General features: G+C 35.6%; 1 protein-coding gene across 2 annotated transcripts in view; it reads left to right on the top strand.

Moving 5' to 3' along the window:
- The window catches only part of DTNBP1 (dystrobrevin binding protein 1), a 73,292-nt gene that overhangs the window by 14,253 nt on the left and 31,485 nt on the right, over nt 1-27,554 (top strand). For both annotated transcript variants that reach the window (XM_080581038.1, XM_080581039.1), the window contains 2 exons: nt 2,568-2,700; nt 15,490-15,512. In XM_080581038.1, coding sequence (XP_080437164.1) covers nt 2,568-2,700; nt 15,490-15,512 — 156 coding nt within the window. The remainder of the gene's footprint in view (nt 1-2,567; nt 2,701-15,489; nt 15,513-27,554) is intronic.

Genomic DNA, 27,554 nt, shown 5'->3' on the forward strand with positions numbered 1-27,554 from the left:
GTGCTTTTCTCCATCACGTTGTTGTTTTAGAGCGTAATGGTGGTAGGTGCCTAATCACCTGGTTGTAGGATATCTTGAAGCGTGAGCTGCCTGTCAAAAGTCAGGTATAAATCCTTTGAGCTCAATATTCTGCATACAGAGGACTTCGGTACCTTCAATGTTTTGACTTCTAAAATGTCATAACCCTGATCTGTCCTAGATAAACTTAAATCCTATTTTGTTGTCTCTGTCTAAATTACAGCCCCATGTGAAAATATGATTGATGGTTTGTCCTGCTTGGGGCCTATCTTGGTATATACAGAATTTCGGCTTTGTAAAATTGAAATTTTGAATAGTAAAAAATGTAGTAGTTGTGGACATATCTTTAGATGAGCTGGCTTTCAGGGACAGGTGCATTCTAGGTGCCACTGTAAGCAATATATTGGAAATGTAAATTTTTTTAATTTAGTGTTTTTGCTAAATACCTTTTTTAAAGTATGAGCTTATGTATCTGTGGATATTGATAAGAACTTGTCAAATCATTATAGCTTAAGTTCCAAATAGATTAAATACATAGCTTTGTTTGGAGCTTCCTTTTGGTACACAGTGCATATGGTCTCATTTGATAAGGAGAGACATGAATTCACAATCAATGCCATTGCTGCAGCTATATTCTTTTTGTGTGTGTGAAAACAGGTATATTTTCTTTTATTTCAGAAAGAAAAATTCTGAAATCTGTGTTGCAGCGAAACAAGATTGTTTTCTTTTGGAGAATTTAAGTTGTTGTGTTCTTCAGGAGCACAAGCTGTGTTTTCTGCAATTCCCACTAGAGGTTGCTCAAATACTAGTGCTAAGAATCAGTTGGCCTCTAGAATTCGCTTTTCTTCATTATATTTTCCTGTTCTTTGTTGTTATCTTTTAACATTATTTCAATAGCAAGTATAGAATAGTGTGTTGTTTTGTTTTTTTTTTCTATGTGGAAAAAACAGTAGTTGATAAGTACCTTATTAAAGTATCTTGAACCCGGCTGTGTTTGTGAATTTTGCAAATTAATAAGTGAGCAATCATTCTGAAAGGCAGGTTAGCATAATGGAGCCATTTGGATTTTAATGCACTCAGAAAAGTCCATTTTTTAAACAAAAAGGGACCACCAATCATAAAAATAGTCATGATATTACCTGTTGAATACATCTGGATTTTGTGAGAGAGGAAGGTGAGTGTGTGGTAAACAATGCGTGTTCTGCATTGTAATCTGTAGAACTGAAAACATTTTTTCCTCAAACTTGTTTCCATGTTAGTTGTTAACAACCTTTTTTCAAGTAATCTGTGCTGATATGATAGATTATGTCATGTGTTTACTTTTCTGACTGCTGTGGAGCATTTTTTTTTTACTTTCTTGTTAGGGACAAAAAAAATCTTATGAAGCTGAATGTACAAATATGCATGCTAGAGAATTTGTTTATGGAGTCTTTAACTTCTGCAGTTATTGAGGGAACCACTAGGATAGCAATTTCTAGTTGAGCGATGGCCAAGAGAGCTGAAATTTTGTGTACTCCAAGATAGGCTCCAAGTATGAAAGCCAGACCAGGACTGGGGATTTGACACTGATGTCTCCAGCTTGCAGTTTCCTTCTTTTGAGCAAGCAAAACACAATAAATCACTTTTTTTCTGCCGTGAACTTACTAGTTATTGTCTTGCTTCTTGGAGATTGCTTCTGTCTCAGGCAAAGGTGAAATCAGGCCATTTGCCAAAACAAGAGTTGCTTTCGCTTTTTCTGCTATTTCTTTCCATCATCTCTGTAGTTCTTTGCATCAACAATCAAGTTTATCTATTGTAACAGATTAGTGTATCTGTCTCTGAACTGTGAACTCCCACCTACTCTTTGCTTGTTTCATTTGTAAACATGTAAATGTAATTCTTCTCCCCTCTGGTCAAGGAATCATTATGGCAAGAATGTCGATAGTAGTCCTGTGTTTGCATAGCTGTATCCTAGAGTGACTAGTTCATTAGAGTGTCATCTTAAAAGACATTGAGAGGGTTTTTGTGCTTGGTTATGTAGCATAGGTAAGTCTAGAGATTTGTTCATTGGTCTGTCTTTATTAGTAAATTGTCAAAGATGGCATTTTATATTTTCACAAGGTTTTGTAAGAGTTAAAATTCTTCCAGTATGCTTTACTTCATTTGAATAATTTGAGATTAGCACTGGTCTTGGTCAGCAAAATTTCCTTCCTCAGGTTGGTACACAGCAAGTAGTAGTAAAATGACAGCATGCCTGACAAGCAAAATTAAATTACAAATTTGGGATGCTTCTTTTCACTAAGTATGGACCACAAGTCTTTGAGACTAAGATGCTGGGGAAAATATACTTATCGCTGCAAAGGAAGCCTCAGTTAGATCTTGCTTAACATGGCTCTGCCGTCACTCTCCACTTTGTGATTTGAGATGTGTTTATCTTTCTGATCCATTTATATATGTGGAATTATTATCATGTTAATCGATTATTTACTTTTATGAATTCCCATTTCTGTTTGGGTGGGTTGTGTCCATCTATTGATACAATTTGATGCTCATGTAAATATTTCTTATAGCCCGTCTAGAGGCAAACTTTGAGGAAATGGAGAATCATCTATTGTGTCTTGAGGACCTATGTAAACAGTGTGAATTGGAAAGATACAAATGCATGCAGAATTTACAGCTGGAAAACTACAAGAAAACAAAAAGGTAAATAAAACAAATGCTATAAATATTGGTTGGCATAAACTATAAGCCTATTGAGATTTTTTTCTTATACAATACAATCCCCTTTTTAAATTTTTTTAAAGAAATGATAATCGTTGACAGGAAGTTGCAAATTTGTAATAAATTGAGTGTTGGTCTAACTCTTGGTGACAAACAGAGAGGATGTATTGGGAAATTATCACTACATTGTGAAGATGAAGTTGTGCTGTACTATCCTCAAAAAAACAGTTGGAGTAAGGGCTATCATTAATAGGCACTGATAAATTGTTGTTCGTTTTTAAATCTTTGCCCTGTTGTGTGTGTTGTGTTTTTTTCCCATGTATTGTAACCTGTAAAGTTAGTGACTGTATTTTCTTATCCTATCCTATGAGCATCTTCTACTCTATATGGTAGTTATTACTCTCCTGCCATTCCCTTACTCGCAAAGACAGGTCATTACTACTTAGAATCGAAGTCCAACTTTTAGCAGTTGGGTGAAAAGTTAACCACAGAACCTCCAACTCCTGCACTTCACATTTACATAAAAGATGACATAGCAAGAGATAAATGTTAGGAGCTTAAAATACCTAACTGTTGACTTTCTTGTGTTTGTTACTGATAGTGCCAAAAATAACTTTAATGGAGAGAAGAAAAGTAGTAATAATTTGGTTATGTAGATGAGGAAATGAAGAGTTAAATTGAAGCAATTTGTCAAAGATGATTTTTGATAGACATGCATGGGTAGATGCAGTAGCTGACAGACCTGGAACAGGCATTTATGGAGGGATAAACAGGTTGCTTGATCTGAGCAGCCATGTGTTCTGCTAGCCAGGGGAAGCACCCTGGCTCTCTCCCCAGTTCTGATCACAGTGGAAGCAGGTTTGACTCATGTGGCATGGTCAGAACAACTGGTTTGGCTTATGGTCCTAATTAGGATGTGCTGATCAAAGTCAAGGCTGTGCCTGGCAGTACTGGTTGCATTTTGCATACCATATCCTTTTACCTCTTTCTTGATCTTCCTTTTTGCCATCCTTTTCTCTCTTTCCAGTCTTCTACCAAATAAACAATGCAGCCCTAGCAGCTTCTTCCCCTTCAGTCTTGGTTTGCTACATCTCTGCTCATATTTATTATTTCTGCTGCCTTTATCAACATAATCTTGGCTCTCTGTGGTGTTACAGATATGGTTACCTTACATACTGTTTAACATTGCAAGTTCTGCCTCCCATTGCAGGTTCTGCAAGTCTCCCGGTACCTTGAAGGTCCCCTTCAATTGTCTGTGCAGTTTGGCTGTTTTTGATGTAACTCCCCTTTAACTACCTGAGAAATGCAGCCATCCCTTATAGTGCTATCCGTCACATCCAGCAGCTACTCATGTCATGTCCTTCAGTTTTTTGTACCCTTTTCAGGTAGCTGAACCTCAGGCCCACATCAGTGCTCTTGTCATTTTCCTGCAACCTGGATTTCTCATTCCTAAGTCTGGACAACACTATTTTCACTCTCTCCAGGAAGAGCACTAGCCACTATGTCTCAATTTTCACTTGTTCTAACTTATATAAACAATTAAATATTTCATAGCAATATTTTCAAAATTCTAAATCTGTGCTGTTTAACCAACTAACACACAAATTTTAAATGTGCATAAAACAGTAGATTTACACTCCCCAAAACAGAGTAATCTTTCTGAAGTTTTCTGAGTTTGGTTTGTCCTCCCTCCCCCTCGCCTGAATCCCTTCTCTCCTTCCTCACTTTTCTCTTCCTCTCCCCCAGATTCTGCTTTCAGCAACAAAATAAAGTGTTAAACTGCTGCCTGCTCTGCTTAGCATCTAATCAGTTTTATAAATAGAATGCTAAGCAAGCTACTAAACATAATTGTAAGCTGATTACCTTTGGTCAGATCTAGACAAAACAGGAAAAATGCAGGTAATTTCTGGTTGATCATTACCACAGTATTTATTTAGGTAAGAAATTAACTGCCAACTCATTACTAGAAGGACACTTGCTAGTGTAGGTACTTGAAGAATGAACAGCCAGCTAACTTAATGTGTGATTTGTTATATATGTTTGGAACTCGGACTCTCTGCTGCTCTCTTTAGTGCCTGGGGTTTTTACTGTGATAACAGTAAAGAATCAAGTTGGGGGTTCAGGAGCCTATGCTCTCTCTTTAACACAGAAATTTACTTTCAGGGATTAAATGGTTTTGTGTAAGAAGGTATTTCCTGTGTATTGACCATAGAGGGTTGAAAACTGAGATGAACACAAACTCTTAGAAACTGTGTTTACTTTTAGGGGGCAACAAAAAGGTAATTTTACTGTACAGTTATGGCAGAGATTACGCTAGAAGGTCATGTATTTCAAGTCTTTTCAAAAATCTTTCTATATGAAAGATGTAGAAGAAAGTGCTTTAGGTCAACATTAAACCTTTGAAATGCAGCTTATGGTAACTATGGGAACTGACTTTCAGAAATAGGTCTCTATGTTAAGTAGAGCAACTTTATTTCTATTAAAACTGATCAATTTATTCCCGTTTGTCTTTGTGTTGAGTACTAGTTTAAATGTAGATTCATCAATCCACTATGTATTGTAACGGCTGGAGCTGGGGATGGAGGGGATTGCTTGATTTTCTGTGTGCTGATTAATTTTCCTTTTTATGTTTCTTAAATTCATTGATCAGGGTACCAGTATTGCTGTATGCAGTCCAGGTTCCACCTTTGCTTTCTCTGGTTAGTCTTGCTGCAGTTGTTTGCATGCATGTTAGCATTAAACCATGCCATTTGTTTCTTGTCGTTTTCTCAAGCATAATTCTACTTCTTTTCTCTTAGCTCTCCTCCTGAGGATGCACAGTTTCTGATTTCCAGATAACTCCTTGTATCCCTCCAGTGTCCTATGGCACTTTCTGCATTCCCAGGACAGTGCACTGTGTCGTTCAGGAAGCAGTGTCAGAAGCTCACTTTTGTGCTAATTTTTATATGCACAAAATTGCAGGCTTATGGTGTGAGCTAAAATGATTCCATCCTGAAGCTATGAAGCTCTTAATACCAATTGTATCCATGTCAGATGGATCAGTGTTGGTTTGGGTTTTTTGTTTGTTTTTTGAAAAATAGCAAAAATTTTTATCAGTTAAAAGGAGATGACTAACAATAGCATTTTGTACAAATGTATTTCATTTAAGTAAAGAGTCCCTTGTCACTGGAAATGAATGAATACGTTTTATTATGGCATTTAACTTTAAACGTAATTGTCTGAATTTGAATTTTTTAGGATTCCCAGTTTAAGAATCCTTTGTTTTCATTACTTGTCTGCTTTGAGAACAGACTTAAAAGGAAAATGATGAAAGAAATCTAAAGTCCCGAGTCTCTTCTTGTTTGGGTATATTTCAACAGATGAATATTTAGCAATACTGCAAACCTCAGTGGGACTAATTTTATTTTTTTTTCCCCCTTTCTGGTGACATTTAAAGAAATGCTTTACGTAAAGAGAAAATATGTTCTTAATATGTATATTTAAACCTAAATTTGCTTTTTTGATTTTTAAAGATATATTTGATATCAGAAAAGTTGTAACCGTCTGCTTTGGTAATTAACGCAGTAGTTGAGGAGCTTGACAGTTTAAGGAATTTCCATGCTGATGACATCCTGTTTTTATGCTCCTGGAGGATAAGGTTTGATTCACTTTCACATTCAAGAGGGTATGAAATTTACAGCAATTGCATTCTATAGATTAGAAATGTGTATGTGAGAAAATGTCTTAATCAGTTACTACTATGATTGAACATAAAGGCTCATAAGGATTGTTGCACCATGTCTTACGTTAGGCCTGCCCAAATAAGCATTCAAAAAGTAAATCCAAAAATCTTCTTTAGACAATTCAGACCAGCCTGCTTTTTTGGAAAAGTTCTTCTTACTTGGGACAATTAATCGTTATTTACTTACTAATATTAAAAAATAAAAAAAGTAAAAGGTAGAATTTTCTTTTGTGTGCTGATTTCAGATATTATCTATACCTACTGCAGTATCATTATAAATTTTCTTGTTTACCTAAATTATTTTTTTTACCAAGGTCAGAAGAGAGAAGATGGAATGGATAGTAGTACCCTGCAATACAAAATTGTGTTGCCTAACAGAAGACTTGTATGTGTGCAGGCTTTGTTTAGATCCCATGATGTTCCCCAAGCGATAAGCTAGAACAGTACTCTGTCTTCAGTCATGACTGCCTCCCATCTGGTAGTGAAAAATTTGAGTTGTAGCTTTATAACACTTATAAGCTTCACATATTAATTTATGAAATTGATTTTTGATATGTAGAAAATATATTATTGTTACATGTTTCAAACATGTTTATTTTTCCTTTGAAAGTTAAATGTACTGTGAATTATTTCTAGGACTCTAGCTACATGTTTCATAGTTCTCATAAACATTTTCATCAAAGTAAGGTTGCTTGCCATATTCTTCTTGATCAGTCTTCCAGCAGGTTTAGAGTTTCAGCAGCTATACCTTCATGTAAGTGGGTACATAAATAATGAACTTACAAGGATGGATGCTGAAAGTTTATCTTCAGGACAGTTGTCACAGTAGTCATGCTGTGGATGACTGGATTTAGTTTTCATTAGACATTAATTGTATGGCTATAACTTTGTGCCAAATAGCGTACACATCGCAGACATCTTTTCCATCCTGCTATTCAAGGGTCTGTATACAGCACAATCAGTACCAAGTATTTTAATGGTAATGGCTGGCTGGAATTAATTTTATATTAATTTTATATCAGTTGTTATACTTTGGACAGATATGGAATGATTGATACCCTATTGATCCTGAAAAACTGAGGATTGTTTTTTGCACAAGCTTTGCATAAAGTCCCTTGATAGTTGTGCTTCCTTTTGCATAATTTTAGGACTCTGATTTTATTTTGTCTACAAGAACACCTACAGTACAGTAGTTTGCATTTATCAAACCCAGAGAAGCAGGCTGCTTCGTTATTAATGAATTTTGCTCCCATAAATGCTCCAAATATATATTTATTTAAATATTAGGCCAGGTTTTATAAACAGCAGCACAAAAGATTTTAGAGTCTTTGGCATTTTTTATGTTATTTGAGAAGTGGGAATGTGCAGTATAACTTCTATCACTTTAAAGTTGATTTAATTTTGCTGTTTTTTATGATAGTCTTTGCTTGATGAGGAGAGACAGTGAAATAGTTAAGAGATCTGTAGTATACCTTCTTCCTGTGGTTTTTTCTTTTTTATAGGCATAAATGTTTTTTTGTTGTTGTTGACTTTTGTGACCTACGATTAAGGATTGAATGCTTGTGAGGGATCCTCTGCATCTTACAGAAGCTTTTATTGATGTTTTCTAGAAAATGTTGAACATTATATCAGTCCTGCATGACTGTTCTACCTCTATGTATTGCTGATTACTGAGTGTAATCTGTAAATCGTGCCAGTCTGTTAGTACCAGGCATTCTTTGTCCAGACTTATTGTACCAATAATAGAAACGATGGTTTAGGACTGCCCTAATCATTCCTTTATACTCTTTCTCACCTCAGAACTACCTTATTTATGAAAGTAATTAATTCATTGTGGCTAGTGGCAGAACAGGGCTTAGCTGTCATTACCACGCTACATCTATTCTCTGATTTTGAGCAATGGTTAATGTTTCTCCAGATAGATTCTGTCTCTCTTCAGTATGAATTATTTTCCTGAGATCTTCAATAATTCCTTTTAATTTGTTTTGGGGGAAAAAAGGTTGTTTGAAAAATGTTCAAAAAAATGTGTTAAATGTGTTTGTTGACAATGCTTCTGTGAGAGGTATTTTACATGCCTTTGTCAAAGGGATGTGGTAAGGGTGCCCGAAGTGGTACAGGTTACAACTAACTGCCACAATTGCATTCATGTTGTGTGGAATACCACATACTTTTAGGTAGAGAGTGCATATATAGTTTCAGGCTTTTTTTTTATTACTACTATTTTTTTTTCCATGTTACTATGTCACTTTGGAATAAAATTTGGCCAATTCTCGAATAATGATATTTATTTACTTATTTTACTTTTAATGCCTGTAGGGAAATTGATGGCCAAGTTAAAGTAGGGTCTGGATTTTGGTGTGTGGCTGTTGACCAAAATCAGCTCTGCAGGAACCCTTTTCCTTTCTATTAAAAATCAAAGATGTCACCTTTGGTCGTGGTATTTGTAGCTTCTCTCTGATTTCAGCTTTAAACTTTGATTTCTAAATTGTTGGTTGTATGATAAAAATAACTAAAACTCTGCTATTACATTTATCCTTTCGTGATTCAATGCTGTTGCATACCAAGATAAAATAAAAACTAACTCCCTTTTTGAATATCAACAGAATGACAGCAAACCCCTAAGAACTGGGTGCTTTGCAAAGCCTTATATCTGAAGGCATAATCTTTTAGAGGGAGCTAAAATTTATCCCAGACTTCAATTTCCATCTTGGAGTGCATTTCAAAGCTGAATGATCTGTGTCAGTCTCTTAAAAGAGGACAAAGTGCCTGCTTGCTTTTAATGATTACACAGGTTTGACTTTTACCATTTTCTTCTGTTTTAATTCCATCTCCCTGTTTTTCTTTTGAATTTAACACCTGAAAGGTGACCACCCAATGTTCTTCATCAAGGTAAACGTTTCTTTCTTTATTTGAACCATCAAAAGAGAAATGCTTTCACTATACCCTGAAACTGCTGAGTATATTAGGGTAGTATTTGATTTTAGTTGTATTTATTGTCAACTACCACTTGATGTTTGCCATTCTGTTATGAAAAAAAAATCTGGCATTGATCCATTCTATCTTCCAGAATGAAGTTGATGTAGAAATCTCACTTAAAGATATGGAAAGACTTCAGCTGCTTTTGTAGCTTCATTTGAATACAGAAGTCAAAAAAAAAAAAAAAAAAACCTCTACTGCAAAAGTATTTAGATTCCTTAGGGCTTTTCTCTTATTTTTTTTTTTCCTGAATAAAATTTCATATTTCATGATGAAGAATCATGACCTGTATTCAGTGCTTCTTCAGACAAATAGAAAACCTTCTCTGCTGCTCAATTTCAACAGTATTTTAGTAGTAGCTCTTGTTTTTATTGATTTTTACTCCTTAAATCTATTCAGTCTTAAAGGTATTTTGAAGTCATAGTTGACGTACGTGATCTGAAAAGGTTGCTTAAGCAATCTGCCAGAGGGAAAACATTTTTGTTTCATTATCAGAAGTGCTAATCCTAAGTACACAGATAATTACATTGCACAGAAAATGATTTAGTACAAGTGACACAAGTTTTGGGTACTCAGGTTTTTGGATTCTATTTCTTCTGATAAAATCAAAATTAAAGCCCCTCCTTCTGCTTTTTAGCTGAATAAAGATTGTATCAGTCTGTAGAAGACAATTATTTAAATATAATTTTGGTAATTTAGTTGTACCAGATTTAACAGATGAAATGCAGTATTTCTAAGGTTTTGCTTTGAGTCTCGGTAGGTGCCAGAAATATCTTTAAATGACATTGCAGATAAGCAAGTATACCTTCTTTAAGTGTTCATTTTTGTTTGTATCTAGTATTTACAACTCAACATTTATAAACACATTTCTTTGTAAAATCTTTCAAATTTAATACTCAATTTTTACCATCTGTATGCTGTTTGGGGATTATTTTTTATTTACACGTGAATTTAGTTGTTTGAGTTTATTGACTGTCTGCTACTTTCAGAATTCGTGCTATAAAATCATTCCTGACATTCATTTATGACTTTGTTGCTTTCTTATCTGCCTACTCTTTCCATGGAGATAAAATATGGAAATGTCAATTCTGCCTGCTGTCATCATTGCAAAGAACTTGGTGTTTCTGTGCTTTCTAGTTATTTAACTGAATTCCCTAGTGTTTTATTGCATTTGGAAAGTTAATCTTAGTGTTACAGCCCATTGCAAGGTACAGTAGAATCCGAGAACCTTTTCTTGCTTTTGTTGAACAATCGAAATTCCCATTGATTTGAGTAACTTAAAGCAGGATGGTTTTGACTAGACTGGATTATTAGTTTTCTAATCTACATTCTTATTTGGCTCGGTGTTTATCATTGATTCTGTGGATTGGGATCATATGGTCAATATTTTGTGATTAGTGATGACATTTGTTAAATTGAGGTGATACAGAGAGTAGTCTCAGTCTTTTGAAAAGCCATTGTTTAAAGAATATAAATAAGAATTTGTAATGAACCAAGTAGCCAAGGAATTGCTGATAATTCTTCATCATTTACAGGTGACAGCTAGGCACTGGATGATCCCCTTACAGAAGCATTTAAAAGCTTTGAGCTGACAGCATTTAATCTGCTATTTATATCTTTAAGAATTTCCCTTATGGGTACCTGCTAAAAACAACGTGCAACTGCAGTGCAAATGTACAACAAGATGTGTGTTTTTGTGGTGACATTCTCTTCCTCAGCTGGGTAGCAACAATGCAATGGGGTGAATGTTCCTTGTTTTCACCAAAGTTGTAAGACTGCTAGGTGATGAGTAAGCTCTTAAGCTAGATACTTTAATACTCTCTTTCCATTCTGTTAAAGTTTTGTTTATGAAAACAAAACAAACAAAACCAAACAAAAACACTTCTAAGAATCTGCCATATTAATTTCTGGTCAAGTTGAATCAAAGCTACAAGGCGTGATTTTGGAGGAATGATGTGATATCTATGTAACTTGAATTTAAAGATTTCCAGGACTTTAATTCTTGTCTGTATCTTCACAGGCAGTTCAAGTTTGTGAAGCTGGAAGCTTTCAGCAATCATTTGTCTCTGATCCTTACTTGCCTTCCAACTCTTTCTTTTCCTTCTCCTCCCATATTCCTATTTCTGGATTTATTCTTGTTTACCAGCAGTATCCGATAGAATTATCTTCCTCCTATCTCTTCTTCTCAGTGAATAAGGCAGGGTTAATCCAAGAGTGCAGTGAGACATTTAAGGGAATGAGAAGGTAATTGGGAATTTGTATTTGCCTTCTAACTGGTTTTGTACGTTGTGCTCACATGAGTTACTGTGTGGGACTACTAATATATTTTATAGAGTCTTCTTCCCCTGTAATCTCTGAAATTATATATTCTCACCACAAACCCTGAAGCTCAACTTTTCTGTAAATGAGGAAGTTAAGACCACTTGACAACATTTTCATTAGAACGTTCCAGGGTAACTTACAAGTAGTAATTCAGAGGATACGTCCTGTCTTGACAGTGTTTCCATACACTACAGTTTTAATTCATTTCAGAATTTATTGTAGTTCTGCAAGTAAAAATTTATATGAAAGGGATACTTCAGACTAAAATGGGGTACTGTGTTTTATCAGTGTCTGTATACATCTTTTTCCTCTGTACTTCTGGCTCAGGTCTTAATTTTTTGATAGGATATTTCAGAGAAATTCTCCACAGTCTCTTGGGTTACAGTGCTTTCATTTCATTGCTCTTGATTATTTTGAACCATGAGATAAATATTAGCTGTGCCTCTTTGGACATGGTGCATAGAGGGGTTTATCTTAAAATTTACCTGCAGCCATCATGCTCAGAAGGGAATGAGAACCTGATTAGTATCTGTTATGCTAGCATTAAACTATACCTGAATACCATCTCTTTCCTCACCTGAGTATTATCTTGAAGTGCAAAAACCAGGCTTATGCAACTGTGTGCAACTTTCTGACAATTGTTGCCCTTTATTTGCTTGGGGGGTAGCAAAAATTCTGAAATCCAACAGCATTTTTATATGAAAAGCTTTCAATTGCCTTAAATTATTTAGACAAATAGGATAGGGAAAAAGGCTAGCTTTTTCATACAAAAAATATGCATAGGATAAAAGACTTGTGAGCTGGAGCAGTTGACAGAACTCCTCTGCTGAGATGATTCATTATACTGCACTTTTGTCTACTAGTATGATGTTGTTAGTAAACTATCTGTCAAAGACTGAGCTCTTTTGCTGTAGCTTTTGTATAAACCTAATAGAAAATATGATCTCAAAGAATGAGCAATTTAAAGTAAAAGGAAAACAAATACAAAAATGTAATATGTAGCATCAAAGCTGGTAATTTAATGTGGTAAGACCTAAAATAAGAGGCAGCAGTCCTACCTACTCATCCAAGCCTGATCCAGTGCAAGTTTTTCCCCCCTGTTTGCCTTTTAACTTAATTTTTAAAAGACTGTTTTCTGGAACTCTTTTTCCAGTTTCATCTTTTTTTTTGTTGTTTTAATTACCCAATCTGCTTTTTCCTTTACAGACTGTGTGTATTCCAAATATATAGTTTCTTTCTTAATGCGACTTCACTGTATTTACTTCTGCAGATGATTTTTGTCTCTGCCTTCATAGAGAAGATGTATCTGATGCTTGTTTTTTCTTCCTGCCAATTTATGACTAAATAAAAAGTTATTTATTTACTTACACAGAGAAAGAGAAACGAACATATTGTAGTACATTTTTTGTGTACATATGTCTAGAATTCTGTAATTATTCTTCTAGTAAATGTGTTGATTTAATCTGAAGCCAACTGTTTTTCCAGTGTTTTTGCAAGTCATAGTCTCCTTTTCACTTTAAATTTAGTGTCTGATTCTTACCAAAGCAAATAATGAACAAGATTTAGGATTGAAATTTTAAAAATTTAAAATTTTTATTTGAATAATTTGATTTAAAAAGGACCATATTCATTGCTAATGCAGAGCATATTTTCATTTAGCATGTTTTTTAAGATATATTTTTGAACATGTCTTTTATTTAGGGTGTTAAGAGAAACCACAAGACATGATTGATTTGTGTTGTCTAGAATATAAAGGATCATTAGTCTGGATCTGATTTGCTATGAGGATACTAGGAAATGCAGATTCTTAAATTCCAAATCTTTAGTTTTACTATATGCTAATAGCAGATTTTTTTTTTTTTTTTTCAGAGATACATAATCTAAAAAACGGTCTGGTTGACTATTCATTTCCAGCTTTCCTAACGAATGTCTATTATGTATGTGGTTATAGTGTCAGCACCCTAATGGGTCAACCCTAAAATGGTTAGTTGGATTCTGAAAGGTACAATTCTGGGTTTTAAGATAAAAGCATTGAATAGTGCTGTCAGTTGGTTACTCTATTACCATCTTGTTTGCTAGTATATTTGAACACAATGACAGTAATTGTTTTGTGTTCCTTTTTGGAGACAAGTGGCATAAGACCTCTTGGTTTTAGGAGCAACTAGTGTAGGTTTTTCCTCTTAAATTCACAAGATGTTTCCTCAGTATGGTTTTTGTTTCAGTATGTGGAAAATATGCATTTCCTGTGATTGTTTTGTCGAGTAGTATGCCATTATTTAAACATAAGGAATACAAGTTGAGTGTTTAAGAATTTTGTATTTATATTTAAAATACACAAGATAGGAAAAAAATATGAACATATCAACCTGCAAATCATAGGTGTTGTGAAGTAGCTTTTTTTCTCTGGTAAAAAAGGGAATTACTAGATTGAGAAATGGATGGAGGAGAAGCAGGAAGAGTAATAGATATTCACAGGAAGTTAGAATTCAGGCTTTGCTGCTGTAACTTATGTGGTAGCTTATTTCCTGGTAAAGCACACATTCTTTCAGAGATCTATGTTGGACGTTTGGTGACAAAATCGGGATGTTCACTGGAAATGTGGAGGTAAATGCATTCTCTCGCTGCCTTTGGAATACTTTATCCTGCCTGGAAAATAGCTTCAGGTTTAAAATAGCTATATCTGTTGTCAATGCAAGAATAAATACTGAAGTGCATCATCTGTTAGGGAGGAGAAGGAATTATTATGGTATAGCATATGTACTGTGAAAAAGCCGATATTGTAGGTGACCCAGTAATGACTGAAGCATATGTATTCATCTGTGGGTAGTGAGTAGAAGCATTTATCCGGAGAACTGTTAGTTCAGATATTCTGTTTTATTTTACTTAAAATCACTTTTGCATTCAAAATTTGGGATTTAACTAGGCTTATTATGTGTATGGGACTGAAGTCTGCAAGGCACAGGCTGAAAAGATGTTCGTTGTGAGTATTTTTGTAAGGAAAAGGCCAGCATTCAGCCTTATTTAAGCTATTACCTAGATTCTTCTTTCGTCTCTAAATTCATGATAAATCACTACTTTGTAACAATGGCAAATAGAGCATTTTGCAATTTCCTGAAAACAAGGAAACTTATTTCTCTTACCTATATGCTTTGCATTCAAATTGCTTCACAACTGAAAGTGGAATGTGGCCTGGTGTGAAGGAAATAAAATAGAGTTGCTGTTGATTTCTTAGCTTTCTGGTACCTGAGTAATGTGTTATCTGTCACTTTTCGTATTTTAAAATCCTCTCCTTTGAGGAATGTCCCTGTGTGCTTCTCTTGATCTTAAAGTGTGTTGTAATTGAGCAAATGAAGTTGTAAATTCTTGTCCTTCGCAGCTGCCAAAAGAATTTCGAACAGCATTGGTGAAAATGGAGCACTGATTGTTACTTACTAAGCTATACACTGGCAAAGCTCTGCTAAGCAATAGATGTTTTAGTATCTGAAGCCTTAAGAAGTCTTGGTGATTTTTGTAACAGTGTATTTAGAAATTATGTGGATAGATATAAAAATGCAATACTCGTATAATTACACATATTTATGAATATGTGGTAGCCTAATTTCTAAACAGGTTGATCAAGATTGATTTAGGTAAGCACTCTTAATAGTATTACCCTTACAAATGTGATTCTCAAATTCTTTGCTTTTAATCTTTTAATGAGTCTTAGTTATTCTAATATTTTGTTTTTTTTGTATTCTGCTTTTCTCCAACAGGAAGGAACTTGAGACCTTCAAAGGTAAATCCTGTTTTTCATTTTCTACTTGAATATTTGTAAGAATTATGGCAATTCTTGTGCTAAATTAAACTAATAAGGAGCTGTTCCAGTTCTGCATTTGATAATGTGAATGTTATTTCAAACCCAGCAGGCTTTCTTTTTCAGTTTACCTGTTCTTGCTGCTTGTTTCTTTGGGAGGGTCATAATCATAGGAAGAACACAGAGGCTACTGTTGTTTTAGACAGGTTTCAGAGATTTGGCATCTAATTCAAGTCTCTCCCTTGGTCTTCAATTTTGGAAGTTAAGAGCTTAGTCGTCTTCTGTTAACTGTCATTTCTAGCATGAATGTATTTTTAACATGTGTTGCAGGCTGTTACTTGTTAGACTTTTGTCTAGCTGTTCTAGGATATTTTCACAGTATTATGTTACATCAGACAAATACATATTTTTTTTTTGGCTCAACCTGTTGGATATAAATGATGATACATACGCATATCTGTCCTAAACAATATGCAATGGCTAGGAACTCTGTCACGTATTATTGCTTTGTACTGTGATGCGTAGGTGGAACACATTACCATTTTCAGTAAATTTTAAATTCAGGCTTAGTCTACCTACTAATGTTAATGTATGATCAGCTTAAGAATTACTATAATCTTTTGCTTTGAATAAGGTGTGACTGTGGCTTTGTGACTAGTCTTTATTTATGAGAACAAAGTCAAGTACGTTGACTTATGCCAATTAATTGTCTCTTCAAATTGAAAGAAGGGCTGGAAATTTCTATCAACTTCATTCCTCTTCGCCTTTTCAGTTCATTACTATCTCATCCTTACATAATGCTAAAAAAAGGAAAATAATAAAGCTAACATTAACAGACAAGCAACACAGATTATGTAAAATGTCACTTTATCTGTAGCTTACCATAACAACTTTTTTTTTCATTGATTTGACAGCTTTCAACACAGACTAGCTCAATACAAAACCAACGATAATGCTAAGCTCGTTCTGTTCCGTGGCAAGGCAGCTACTTTGTAGTACCTGATGCTTGGGAGAACAGTGAATCCTGTTATTCTTGTTTGTGTTGATTAAGGGATTTAAATGAGTTTCTAGAAATCAGGAGGATGGTTTTCAAAGTTACTTCTCTTGGATTCTCTTTTCTTCCCCCATAGAGATAATACCTTCTTGTGACGCTGTAGGTTAAAATTATTTCACAAAGATGAATGTTTTCATGCGAATGGAAGGTGTTAGCTGTGTACTTACCTTGAAGTGTATACCAAACTAAGTAACTGGTTCATATAGATGGATACAGATTTCCAGTACTAGTTACGAAGGCTTGTCTTGGTAGCCAAGAGGTTTTTACTTAGTACAGAGTGGAAAAAAACTGCAAACAGATTCCAAGAAAAAGGCCAAAGGCTTTTTTTGTTTCTTCACTGAAAAGTTCGAATGCAATCCATGGCTAGCACAGTCAATATCAATGGCAAAGGAGTAGGATCTCACGCTGTAACAAGGAGAGGCCAGGTTAGAGGGTACTCTGGGTCTGCTGGATGTTTTCAAACCAACTGATCAAATTTATCCTACAGTACTCAAAAGAATTGGTGGAAGCTATGGAAGGCTGGAAAAGCACAAACGTGGTGACAAATCTTTAAAAATGGAAATGAAACGTCAGCCTAATTGCTGTATTTTTTCGTATGTTGAGCTAACGTTGTACGTGTCAGAAAAAGAAAGAAGTAATAGCTAACGTTTTTGAGAATAGTTGTGTCAAACAAGTCTAAATTCTTTATAAGGCGGCAGCAATATGGTTTCAAATTAACAATAGGTGCCTTATTTTAACTGCGGGAACAGTTTGTACTGTCTTGTCTGACATTATCCCAGGAAACTGAGATTAAACTACTTAACAGTGTGTGCATAGCTGATTGGAAATCCATACTCGGAACAGAAATTTTCATGGTTTCTTAAATATTGTCTACTTTCTCAGATCTGATGCTACTCTGAATTCTTATTGTTAATGGGGGTGGTGAATTAGAACCACAGACTGGCCTCAGTCAGTCTTTTTCTGGCCTTGGGTAACTTCAGCCAAGTTTTGAGTACCACAGCCTGCATTTCATCAGCTGAATAGAAGCAGGGAAGTGAGAGCTTCCTCCTCACGATGGATTCGTGATTACAGAGAGACAGATGTTTCAGTTCTGTAGCAGCTTTGCCCAGTCTAACTGGTGGCTCCTTTTTGCATGTTTCTTTTTTAAGCTGCTTCCAAGGCTCTCTAGATTTGTGCAGAAAATGATCCGTCATTTGGTTTTGATTGATAAAGCCAGCTGAAAAAGCTAATTAGATGGCTCTAGAACTGCTGGCACAGGAGGAAAAGGCTGGGGAGCACGTCTAAGTTACCAGTGTAACAGTGTTATGTTACCTAACACATTTTAAGGATGAGATGAGGAACCACTGTGCAAAGCGGTCATAAGATCTTATCTTAAATATTGCATGTAATTTTGGTTTGCTTTATTCAAAACAGGTTGGTTGCTACTGAAAGAGGTTAAATAAGGAGAAGTTGTGTAGATTATTCTTTACATTTTATATTGCAAGTATAGACTACAACCTCAACCAGTTCATCCTTGAATAACTGTCCAAACTGAAATGTGCTCTTGAACATTGTCCATAAAATAGCCAGCACAGGGGCCAGGAACAAAGAGCTGTTTAAAGTCAGGGCACTATGGTTTGGGGGCAGGGGAGAAGGCGGCAGTCAGTACCTTCTACAAATGGTGTATTTGGACATTTGTGCTGGGTATTAGAAGAATGGTTCTAATTATCAGAGCCCAGAGGTTCTGGAGTTGCTACCCAGTATATACTATGCTCCTGTCATCTAATTGAATTTAACCTGGAGCTCAAGAGTTTATGAGAAAGATAACATGAAGTGACGTGCTTTCATTAGTAAGGGAGTGGACGCTGGACATGGATTACTTCCAGGCCCATGGTGAAAAAAATAAAATCAGAAAAGTTAGAAACAAGGTAGAATAGAAAATAAAAATAACAGCACAATAAAATGTTATTTAAATAGTTGATAAAAAATACATCATGAAATTACTGAAGGTAGATCAATTAAATGTCATTCTTCTGAGATTTTCTGAGTTAAAGGGAAAGGAAACATGCACTGAGGTTGGAAGAAGGCTGGAGATGTCTTTTAAACTCTTGTTCCCTTATGTCCTCAAACAAAGACAACCAATGTGAAAGCAGTTTATTTAGCTGATTGAAGTCCTGTCTTCTCAGATCCAGAGAGATCTTTTGGATCTTTTTATTCTTTTGGTTTGGTTTGGTTTTGAGTTGGTGTGTAACAGGCATCCTTGAGTAATATATATGTGCTACCTTTATACACACTTGCATCTTTCAATACATGCGCAGCAGAAAGCACTGTACATTCACTTGTGTTATAATGAAAGAAAACAGAAATGCCAGTTTTGATAACATTAACTTACACTTTGTGTAGTAGAATGCCTACATACTAAAAAGCATTGGCTTCTAGGTTAAGGATGGTAGATGTCTTACATCAAAACACGTATTGTAAATGTGTAAGTTTGTTCTATCTGAACGTGCGGAAATTAAGTATCACAAAAACATTTCTTTAATATGTATGCTAGAAGTGGTAAAGAGAGGGTTGTTTTTCTGTGTCCAAATGCACCTCTCACATTCACTGCTGCTGAGTTTTCATGCCTTGCACAGGATAGAAAGCAAGTTTCACTGGAATTGACAAATCAAATAGTATAGTCTGAGGGTCAAAACAGCACAGGACTGAAAACTTAAATTTAGGGATGCATCCCAATAATTCCACAACACAGAAAAAATACTGGTTGTGTATTGCCACAGGCTGTGACAAGGCAGGTTTAGCTCACAAACAGGCAGATAGGCAGCTTAACAATCCCTCCCAGGAGCTTTGTGTGGGTATAAATATGAATAGATACAGATACACAGATCTGGTATGGATGGGACCACTGTAAAATTGAGCGACCTTATGAACATTTATGAACAAAATTATTCCTTTATATAACCTAGGAAAAGAATTGTTTCAGTTTTCATTTCCTACTGTGTGTGCTAAGGTATGAAGAGGTGATTCATTGACCTATAAAGTATTTTCTTTGAGCATGCCAGCTGTCATCAAGAAGAGGCTCAGGCAAAGCTCTGCGTATATACCTGTTTGCACCATGGAAAAGTATTGACAATCCACTAATGTTCTTGGTAGTTGATGTTATTACCTTTAAGTAGCATGGAACAAGTACAAAACAATATATTAAGTTATGAATGATTTCTGTATTTGTCAGCAGAGATACTGTTTTAGAATTTGTTTCTCGCTTTGTTCACATTTGTACTACAGATTGTACTCTCTTCTGTCATGACAAATGGATTTTGTTATTCTTCTCTTCCTTTTGCTTTAAGACTATTTTCAGGGCCAGACTTTCTCCTTTGTTGTTTCCTGTACCTGTAGTGTACAAGGTCAGGACAAACCTCTCCAGTCTCTTTTTCTTTCATCTGCAGAGGTTTTCTATAAAAATGTAAGCATATCGTATTTAGTAACCTGTGATGCTGAGAAAGTGAAGGTTAGAAGCTTTCCTGCTTCTTTCTAAGAAGCATCTATGTGAATAAGGCAGGGGGTGGCTGATGTCCCAGCAGATCTGGCATTGGTATATCTGAAGTGAGTATGCAATGGGACAAAATATCTCAAAGCTGGTCATGTTTCCTGTTTTTTAGTAAATTATCTTTCAGAGAGCTTTGTCAAAGCTGATGGGTTTATGGATGAAAACACTGGGTATGGCACATGATGTAGCCTGCCAGTTTCTTCCTAGTACGCATCAATTCCAGTGTTCAGAGAACCACTTTCAGGAGACGGATTATACTCTGTGCTGCCCTGTTCTGGTTGCTTAAACAAATGGATCTTGGCAATTTCTTGAAATATAGAATTTATTTTAGACTATATCTGTGTGTGTATTTGTTCTTAGTCTTTGATGTATTTTACTCTTTGATGGTTTTGAAAGGGAAGAGCATATAATTTTCATTCCTACAGATGAGAAACTAAAAATTATATAGCAAATGTGTTTGTTTTTTTTGTAATTCTTGACATATAGTGCATTTATGACTGCACTGAGATTTGAAATCATTCCACTGTCCTTTTAGAGACATGGTACAATTTGTGTGTGGTTTTTTTTTTTGTTTGCTTGTTCTAAAGTTAACATCACTTTTCTCTTAGTGCAGCCATGACTGTATAGTAAATGTTTACAGAATACTGTAAACCTCTTTAAAAGATGGATGAGTGGAGCAGAGCGATGAGATAGATACTGGGGAAAAAAAAAAGATAAAAATAGTCTAAATTACACAATGGTAATAACTTACGTTACTGAGTTTACTTCAGACTTCATCCAATGATAGATTTAAAAATTGCTTCTGAAAGTCTCTATTAAATAAAAACAAACAAAAGGTATAGGATGAAATGTTTTGAGTTATGTTTCTGGAAAGAAAAGTAAGCAATAGAGGCCATTTAGAAATCAGTAACGCAGCACTTTTCGACAATGAAAAGTGTCAGAAACTTTGTAAGGGCAGATATGCATGCGGCTTTGGCTACTGAGTCATGGATATTTCTAAGCTTTAACAGGATTAGTTTCATTCAAGCTTAGGGAAGCTGGTCATATGATCATTTTCAGCACTTCTGTTTACAGTACAAAAAAATATGTTTCCAGCTCTGTGCATCAGAGATCACTCCCAAATAGGCCCTGATAATTTTTTTAAAGTTTTGTCAAAATACTTTCTGAGAAAGAGGATGGGGAAGAAAAGATGTATTTTTTTCTTGTTTTTCTCTTCTAGGTTATGTCATTGGGTCACATATGAAATATGGATGTTTTGTCACGCTTCTTCATAATCTAAGATGCTTCTGTTGAATTTGCATTTTTCCAGTCCTCATTTTTTTTTGGGCGGGGGAGAGCGAAAGTACTCATCTCAACAGATAATTGTGTCAAATTCATTTTTCTTCTTGTTTGGGGATCTTCTTTATCACACTGGCCTCTGATGGCTATCAAAATCAACCACCTTTTCCGAATCTTCATATAGTCTTGCAAATGCAATGTATTTTGGGGTTTTTCATTTCAGTTACTTCGTTGAATAGGGGAGGAAGGGTATCTTGGTTGTTTGGGTGCTGCTTCTAAAACAGGCCGCAAGAGATAGGCAATGCTTCTGCTACTAGTACTTCCTGAGTGTTTCCTGATTGTTTTAGGCTTTATTTAGGTGACCATGGTCAAAAATATCAATACTTAAGACTTGTATCACAGATGTAAAAGGGGACAACTCTTATTTTGGCATACCAGAAAACATTTGGAAAACAATTGCTTAATGCTGTTGTCATAAAGCTAATTTGGAGTTAAAATTTTCAAACATATTCAGGTTTCAGATTTTTTTTCATTATTTTGCTGTGAGCTGAAAATACTCCGAAAAATTTTTAGCCAAAAATGCGTGTTACCAGCTTCTTTCCCATCCCATCAAGCCTTGTAACTTTGGATGTTCTGTATTGTCTGTTGTAAGAATTGATCAGGACTACCATATATAATAACTGTTCTCTTGAGAATTGAATGATATGAGACGCGGTCTCTTCTAGACAAACCTTGAGTGAAAGACAAATGAGTTTAACTACTTAAGTCTTCCATTATGCTGTAATAGGATAAGACGGATGGAAAATAAAACCAAATGATAAAGCGTCCTTATAGCTACCTTGCATTTGATTTTCCTGTTTGTATTTTCATTTTTCAGACTCTCTCTGTGTTTTCAGACTCTCATATCTGTTTAATTCTCAGGACACTTTTTAAAACTGTCAGAGATCTAGCTACTTTTAAGTTCTGTCCACTTTTTTTCTGTCTTTGATATAGCTATGGACAAGGCTTTGAAAAAAAAAGAAAGAAGGAAAGACAGAAGGGGGAAAAATAGAGAAAGGGAGATTTACTCTTGATCTTTCACTGTTTTTCATCCTGTGTTATAGATACTTGAATCTCTCTCAGCAGGGCAGACACCACCACCAGTGGCGATGTAAAAGCTTTGCAAATGGCTGTCTCCCTAGCGCACAAGTAGATGGTCCTGAGTTGCAAGCATCTGATTCCATCTGGCTGGGTTATCAGACTTTATGGTACAATTTTAAAACTCGTTCCATATATGAATACATACCCAATAACAACAAAAGTCCTAAATTTTCTGTCTTGGTAGAGACTGCATGTGTGCAAGCAAGTGATTGCTTGTCTCTGCTGTCCTCCTGTTGTGGTTTAACACAGTAGGCAGCTAAGCCCCACACATCCCCTATTGGGATGGCGAAGAGAATCAGAAGGGTAAAAGCAATAAAAATTTGTGTGAGGTAAGGACAGTTCAATAGGTAAAGCAAAAGGTGCGCATGTGGGCAAAGCAAAACGATGGGAAGTAGCGAATGAATTCCTTGGAGGGCAGATGCTCAGCCAGTTCCGGGAGAGCAAGGCTTCACCGTGTGTAACAGCTGCTTGGGAAGACGTGCACCATACTTCCAGATGTCCCCCAGCATTTATTGTTGAGCATGATGCTAAAAGGTATGGAATATCTTTTTGGTCCTCTGGGGTCAGCCGGCCTGGCTCAGTCCTCTCCCCGGTTATGCGCTCCTTGCTGGCAGGGCAGCGTGGCAGAAAAGGCCTTGATGCTGTGTAAGCACTGCCCTGCAACAGCTGAGGCACTGCTACGTCGTGAACACTGCTTTCATCACAAACATGCAGCGTTGCACCATGCAAGCTGCTCTGTTGGAAATTAACTCTGCCCCAGCCAAAACCAGCAAACCCCCTGAATATGACTTTTTTTTTGGGAATTGACAACACCATTGTATTGAATAGTAGGTGTAGCTGAAATTTAATTAGCTGCCTTTGACAAGTGAACAAAATGTTTGCTAGATTAAATACTGTGACTGGGGTGAAGCAAACTACAATGGATAGTATCTTAAGTATACATTTATTTTGCAGAAGACTACAAATATATTTGTTACCTAATAGGTTAAAGTCTAAAAATGTCAGGTCTTAGGGACAGACAATATTTTCTATGCCGGAAATAGTCTACATTTCAATGGAAAAAAATCTTGAAGTCTACTTAAGCCATAGGAAAAAATGTCTACGTTTTGAGCTTGAATCACTACATCAGGATGTTATTTCCCATTATGATTTGGTGGAAGGGGGGCTACACGGTCAACTGGATATCAGACTGAAAATTATTTACCCTTCTCCCATTTTTGTTAAGTTTTCAACTAGTGAGGGAAAAATAGGGCTTCCTTAATAGCGGCAATACAGGCTTGGGTGGACCTTAGTCAATCGTGAAATGGTAGCCACTTCCAAATTTGTTACGTACATCACAGATTGGTCTCAATGTTCAAAGCTGCAAATAGAGAACAATTTATAAAGGAAATCTAATGTTTAGAAAAGGATGCTGTACAGATAACAGGTTATTTACGAACAAACTAGATCATTACCCATCCTTGGAGCAAATACTGTGTGTTCTTGCAACTCAGCTGATCAAAGATAGTTCTTCTTGTTCTGGTTACTTATTCCACTCCAAACCATTTCTGGTTTAATGCTTTTTTTTTTTTTTTTTTTTTTACTTTTTGCTTGTTGTGTGTTGAGGCTGTAATGTAACTTTGAGCACTACAGGTGTGATGCTGCTGTTTGTTTGTTTGTTATCTATTTGCTTAGATTTCAGGATTTTATTTTATGTGATGGCTGTCACCTGAAAGTAGTATTCAGACAATGAATTAATATAATCCAGAGAATGCTAGTGTTCCAGATATCTCAGAAACCTTGTCTTTGTCAGTTTTTTTAATCCTAATTATGACTGGGGGAAAGGGGAGGGGAAGGACACTTTTTTATTTTCTTTGTAATTCTGCTTCATCTGCATGTATTTTTAGAGAATCTTGTGGGTTTTTTTTTATGTGACACTTAATACTCTTTCATCCTGTCTTATGTTGCTTTGTATTTTGAGGGAGTGAGTTTATTCTTTCAATATATTTTTCTTAATTTTCATATATTTGTGTGGCTTTCATTTTTTTCTTGAATTTTACTCTCTCTGCATTCTAGTGTTACACTAAGTCAAAAGCCCTTTCAGAGGTCAGACACGTCACAACAATTTTGACATCACTGCAGCTAAAAATATGAGGGCTCTTGGATGTGCACATACACCTCCTGTTGGCTTCAGCAGAATTTGGCCCTGTGTTGGAGTCAGCCTTTGCCGAATCCTGTTTTTTGTATGGAGTGGAGGAGGCCAATATAACAATATAACAATAAAGATTTTCTGTGGCTATTGCCAGGATGAATAGCTAGCCATTTAGATGATAGGAATAAATTTCATGGGAACACAAGTTCTATCATACTTAGTTTATGTGGAAAATAAAACGTTTAAGAGTGTGATATTTTAGTTGTCTGTAATGCTTAAGCGATTGATGTGGGGGAAAAAATAGAAGCCTATTATGTCTGCTGTGCTAACTGGAATTCATTCTTTAATTACTGAAGTACAAACTGAAGGCAGGATTATCTTGTGATTATGTTTTTCTTTTTAATCTTTCCCATTAATATTTTTGGTGTTATTTTCACCAGCGAAATAAAACCTGAGTTTTGTAGGCCTGTACGCTCTTGGTAATTTTTCCCCTAATGCTGAGGATTTGAGCAGTATATGTTATATAATTTCCTTCCGCCTGTACTCTATTTTGAAAATTGTCATCAGAAGCTGTCTAAAATGTGATATTTTTAAAGAAGAGCGAAAGGAATCGTTATGGCTATCATAGTTCCGAGCAGCACTGAGTATCTTCCTAAATGGAAGAGGTAATGCAGGCCAAATTCTGAGCTATGCCTTACAATTTTTGAAGCAGAATTACACTGTTGTGTAACAGTAGCATCTCTGTAACCACAGATTCACAGTAATGTGCTGTTTCTATATACATTTTTTAACTGCATAAATATTATCTGAATTTTTAATGAACATGTAGTCTGGATATGAGATACAAAAATGTAATTTTCAGAAGGTAAGATTGCCCCTAATGTATTAAAAAAATACATTTGAGGTTTTTAATATTTTATATGTAAGTAAGAATAGTATGTAAGCTGGTTTATAGGGTATCTGAGCTAAGCCATGCTAAGGAAAAATACTTTGAGGGGAGATCCACATGAACATTGCCTAATTAAAAAAAAAAAATCAGAACCCCTCTGTACCTTTTTCTCGTTTCTAAATCATTTGGAAATGATTCCAGCTCTCTGTCAAATGAGATGCATGCTGTAACTGCATGTCACAGGCTTATAACCCCCTGCAAAGCTTTCTCCCTTTCCACCACCCCTTTATTTAGCCGCATGTGGTATCTTCCCAAATACATGCATGCATTCTGGTGTACCACAGCTGCTGATAGCTCACGTTCAGGTTCTGGAAAGGCAGGGAGCTGGAGCATCAATGTGCATGCATCTGTGTACGAGTGACCCATTGAAAACTGGCAGTCGCGGTGTTACTGCCTTGAAAAAGCAGGCTCCGAGCATCGCTCTTTGTTCTACATCAATGAAGATGCACATCAGGGGAGCTGCTTGGTAACTGGAGGGTTCACTTGACCGGTGCTGTGCTTCTGTTTACTTGCTTATTTCTCACTGCCATGTCATCTCCGGGAGCCACTGACAATACTCAGAAGAATTCACGTAGGTGGAACTTTATTATCTTTATTATTCGCCAGGCTCATTTGCCAAGCTAATGGAAAATGAAATGAAAGTTAGCTTAATTAATCTCTTCAGTCACCACCATTGCCTGATTTGTAAAGGGTGTGCTATAAACGAGAGGTTAAATATCAACTTGATTTAGCAAATTTAAGGGAAATAGTGACTGCATGTCTGTTTGGTCAGAGGTTTTATATATTGCTTTGCTGTCTTGTTTTGCGTTATTGTCAAAGTAATATTAATCCGATTGAGTCGGTTTAAATAGGAAGTAGTGAAAGAATACAAAGGCAATGATACCTTCTTAGCTAAAATTCAAGCAGACTTTTGTCTAAGGGTGGGGTGATGTTGGAGAGGGGAGAGAGAATGATTATCTGAAGGTAAAAGCTGAATATTAAGAATTTGAGCAGTGCATTCATTAGGGTAGATGCAGTCATGCTATTTTTTGCTTTCTTTCAGATAAATAAAATAATAAATGGTAAAAACAGTTTTAAATGAAGCAATTACTGTTATTTACATTAATGATCAGGCTGTGTCACATGCAGCAACATTCCTGATAATGTCATTAATATTTTTATGATGCTAATTGGTAACTAAGTTGATGTTTAGAACTGTGCATTAATTAAAATCAAAACGAGAAGTTGATTTCTTCTCTGATTGTTTTTTTTATTCTTTTATATAACCAATGAATTAGTTTTTTCTGTTGCCATTCGTGTGGATTTTTTTTTTCAGTCCAGGACCAATAAATGACAGTAAATTGAGCTATTGTACTATTTTAATAACCTGTTGGAACATGCCTTTAACAAGGCTCTACCTATGAGTTGTAATTTTGACTGCTAAATTTGTTGTTAAATAATGTGTAGTAAAGTTGAATATTTTGTATTAAATGATTCATCTGGTATGGGAGAACTCTTTGCAATTGTATTCATTAGAAATACTTGATGTATCAAAATAGTTGCTTTCTGTAAATTTAGATGGAACAGTTGACTTTACTTAAAGGTGGCAAAATTTACTCAGTTATGCTAAATGTGGTGTGACCACTGTACAGTCAAAATTGTCAGTTTAGCAAGCAATATATGTAGTACTGGAATAACCCATTTTGTATCCTTAACTACTTTGTACATATTAACTGAAGTTGTATCTTCTTTTTTTTTTTTTTTCTTCTGACTGTTGTTTCCTCAAATTGAAATGGAAGTATGATGAATTGTTGGGGGAGAATTGGGGGAGTTGAATCTTTCTGTTTTCCCTTATTTGCCATAATATGCTGAACACAAGAACAGCTATTTTGTGGTGGGGTGGGGCAGGCCTGAAATTTTGTTACTGTACAGATTAGAATACAGAATTGCAGAATATTCCTGAAACG

Source organism: Anser brachyrhynchus (genome assembly GCF_964034855.1).
Source record: "Anser brachyrhynchus genome assembly, chromosome: 2".
Classification (NCBI taxonomy): domain Eukaryota; kingdom Metazoa; phylum Chordata; class Aves; order Anseriformes; family Anatidae; genus Anser; species Anser brachyrhynchus.